The following is a 3,347-nucleotide window of genomic DNA, read 5'->3' on the forward strand; positions in this document are numbered from 1 at the left end:
TACTATCCGTGTTTTCAATAATTTTCCGTGTGTTTACAATGTTTATGTTTTGACGTCTAATACCCGGATGAGCAGCTGAAATACCTCAAACCTAAATCCCAACCCCGTCCATCACCAAATTACGCAATCTAACCTTGAGTCGCCACGAGTATCTTGGTCTTTGTCCCTTCCCCTTACTAACTGTTGATAATAAGATGATATCGATTGTAAATATCATTAAGAGTCTCGGCTCCGTTAAGTGTTATACACGCCTGAGCCTGTCAAAAAAATACTATAGATAAAAATGTTTATGTTTGTTTTCTGAATATTTCCTATTTTGTGTAGTATACCTGCATATATTGCATTCAGACCTTCTGTATCTGTTCTATGGTTGATGCAATTTCCATTATTAACAATATGACACATTTCTAGATATGGTAATGTATGTGTTTTGTTTGTTTTGTCTAATATTTTCGTTTTTCCATATTGAAGCGGTGATTTTCGGTGATGCTGTGTTCTAGGAGAGCAGTTTTCTCTTTTAGCTGCATAATCCGTGGATCCGATGTGTTGACTTCGTTTTTCTGTAGTTTGTCCAGAGTGTTATAATGAGTCCTGTGACCGCTGATACGTGTTTTTAATCTGTTTTTTGTCATTCCTATGTAACAGGCAGGGCAATCGTTGCATGGAATGGAATAGATGACGTCCGTTTGTTGTTCCTCTGGGATAGGATCTTTCACGTTAGTAAATAACCCTCCTACTGTTCTGCAGTTATATGTTGCGAGTCGTATGTTTTTGTAGTTCCGTTTTATTTCCTTGTCGACTCGGTTCGACAGGTGAGGTATGTATGCTATTGATCGGTAAGTATATTCCAGGTCTCCGTTATCAACTGTTCCGGTATTTGAGCTATCATTTCTTTCATTCATTCGGTTCTGTAGTCTGTTGCGTAGTGATTTTGGATAGTTATTCAATTTTAGTTGTTCATCTATTATTTTGTGCTTGGTATTGTCGTCTATGTTTGTTGATAGCTTATTCACTCTGTTAATGAGATTTCTTGCCGTATTCAATTTTTGTCCTAGGGGGTGAACGAGCGGTAAATCAAAAACCTGACACTCGCAATAGGCTTTTGGTACCATCGTGTTGTGACTTTCTGGTTTTCATGACGTGTTAATAGCATGTCCAAGAATGGTAAACAGTTGTCCACTTCCAGTCCATAGGTGAACTGGATGTGGATGTCATAGCTGTTGAATGTTTCCAAAACGTGTTGTAGCTGGTTTAGTGGGATTGCGGTGAGCACATCGTCCACATATTTCTTGACGAACGGTAACGGAAAGTTTAATTTTTCAATTACCGTGTCTAGAAGGGTTTCCATGACCCAGTCCGCGATAGACGGCGAGAGTGGATTCCCCATTGCTGTGCCGAAAATCTGGTGATAGTGTTGACCATCATACCGGAAATAGCTAGAATCTATACAATATTCTACTATCTCAAGAAATAGATCGACATTGATGTTAGTATTGGATCGAATCTCGTTCCATTTCATGATCACGTTGTGCATGACTAACGATTTTGGTATCGATGAGAAAAGGGCTTTAACATCGAGGGAAATCAAAACATAGCTTTCAGGTAATGTTATGTTGTTGATAAACTCGCAGATTGAGTAGGAGTCTCGTATGTTATAAGCGCTTACCAGTGACTGTTGGATGATTTTCCCCACGAATTTGGAGAGCTGGTACGATGGGGCTGTCATGTTTGGAACCACTGGCCTTAGTGGAAGACATGGCTTATGAGCTTTCGGTTGCCCATAGATCCTGGGACATACAGCCTTGTATGTCCTTAATCTTCTGGCGGTTGCGTCGTCGATCAGGTCTAGATTCCGAAGCCTGTTGACGATGTTGTTGTTTTGCTTTTCGTATCGTGATGTTGGATCTCTCGGAAGGGGTTCGTATGTGCTTCGGTCTTGCAGCAACTCTAGCGTTTCATATTCCTCACTTCTCGCTTCGTACTTCTTACTACTCGCTTCTCACTTTTTACTTCTTACGCATCACATCTCACTTCTCATCAATCACTTCACACTACTCGTTTCTCCACTTGGCACTTCTCACTTCTAATTTCCCACTACCTACTTACTTCGAACATCTCATATTTTTCACCCAGAATGTAAATAAATAACAATGTTTGAAAACATATTTTTGCATTTATGTCTTGCAGGAAACGATTAAATTTCGCTGATTCCACGGCTTCCACAAAATCGCTATTTCCGGGGGATTTCATTATACTTTATTTCTAGCGTTTTCTAGCACATGAGAAATATAAAGGTAGGAGAGAATGGTTTGGCATTGAAGCTACGACCTAGTGCGAATAGAATCGATTTGCTCGTCTATCTGAAACCTAAGCAGCATTTTGTGTCGAAGTTAAATATTGAAGATTGCGATTATCCTCTTTCCAAACTTTATATTGAGAACTATTATGTGGCAACAAAATGAAAATAAATAAATTTTCAATGTTGTATTTATTGTTATAAGATTTTTTCTATTATATTTCGGTCAACAAATTTGTAGGGAAGCAATAGAATAAATTTATTGCAACATTTCACGAGAAACAACTGTTTATTCAAGCGTGAATCTAAGCAGAATCTTGTTCTTTTTTGATCACTTATTTCGAATAGCAAGAAACGCAAATGAAAAATAATGTTATTGAAAAATAATCTAGCTTTTCAGATTGATTTCAAAATATACATTTACTCGCTTGATAACAGAAAAGCGGATCTATCCGCTGAACCCTGCTTAGTAGTAGTCATATCATAACCAAGCTCATCTTTCCCATACAATATTTCAACGATTTTCACTTACCTACAGCCTAGGGTATAGCAACTCAAACATTGCTGTACTCTCAGTACGATAGATGTTTCATCCGAATTTGGGTATATACGAATTGAGATGTAAAATTGAAAAATTGTGGATTTTCTCCTTAAATCATTCCAAATATATGATGGCCACAATTATTATTAATTCATGAGCAGAAAGAGCTCGGTAAAATTTTGACACGATAATGTTGCTAAGTTTCTTTGGTTTTCGAGTCTTTGAATGGGAAGGTAATTTTTTGTTTTAGTTGAAATCATTCATCGAAGTAACGACCAAGGCAGAAAAAACCAAGGTAATGGTACCACGTGTACGCACCATTTGCTCAAGACTGCCTCAACCAGTATTAAAAGTACCATAAACATTTTGCTATTAAAAACAGATTGATGGGTTTTCTTCGCAGGTAAAAGGGCCGTTTCAGCATTTCCTTACACTCTGAGTTCTGACGCAATCGGTCTTCCACGGCTTTTACTTTTCTCGTGTTGGTTACTTTATTACACATTTGAATTA

General features: G+C 37.8%; 1 protein-coding gene across 1 annotated transcript; it reads right to left on the reverse strand.

Annotated features, from left to right (window-relative positions):
• Window positions 1–443: 443 nt before the first annotated feature.
• On the reverse strand, window positions 444–1,726 carry LOC134202222 (uncharacterized). Its single transcript, XM_062677270.1, has 2 exons — window positions 1,083–1,726; window positions 444–1,014 (listed from the first exon to the last, which is right to left on the reverse strand). Exons 1-2 carry the CDS (start codon window positions 1,724–1,726, stop codon window positions 444–446), a joined length of 1,215 nt encoding a protein of 404 aa, XP_062533254.1.
• Between the last annotated feature and the right edge of the window lie 1,621 nt (window positions 1,727–3,347).

The sequence above is a fragment of the Armigeres subalbatus genome, unplaced genomic scaffold, assembly GCF_024139115.2.
Source record: "Armigeres subalbatus isolate Guangzhou_Male unplaced genomic scaffold, GZ_Asu_2 Contig1099, whole genome shotgun sequence".
Taxonomy (NCBI): domain Eukaryota; kingdom Metazoa; phylum Arthropoda; class Insecta; order Diptera; family Culicidae; genus Armigeres; species Armigeres subalbatus.

Excerpts from the sequence above, each read along its gene's own strand:
- LOC134202222 (XM_062677270.1), bottom strand. The coding sequence starts at position 1,726 with ATGACAGCCCCATCGTACCAGCTCTCCAAATTCGTGGGGAAAATCATC. Across the intron at positions 1,015-1,082 it reads AAGCCTATTGCGAGTGTCAG|AGTGAATAAGCTATCAACAA; the intron begins GTTTTTGATTTA and ends TCTCATTAACAG.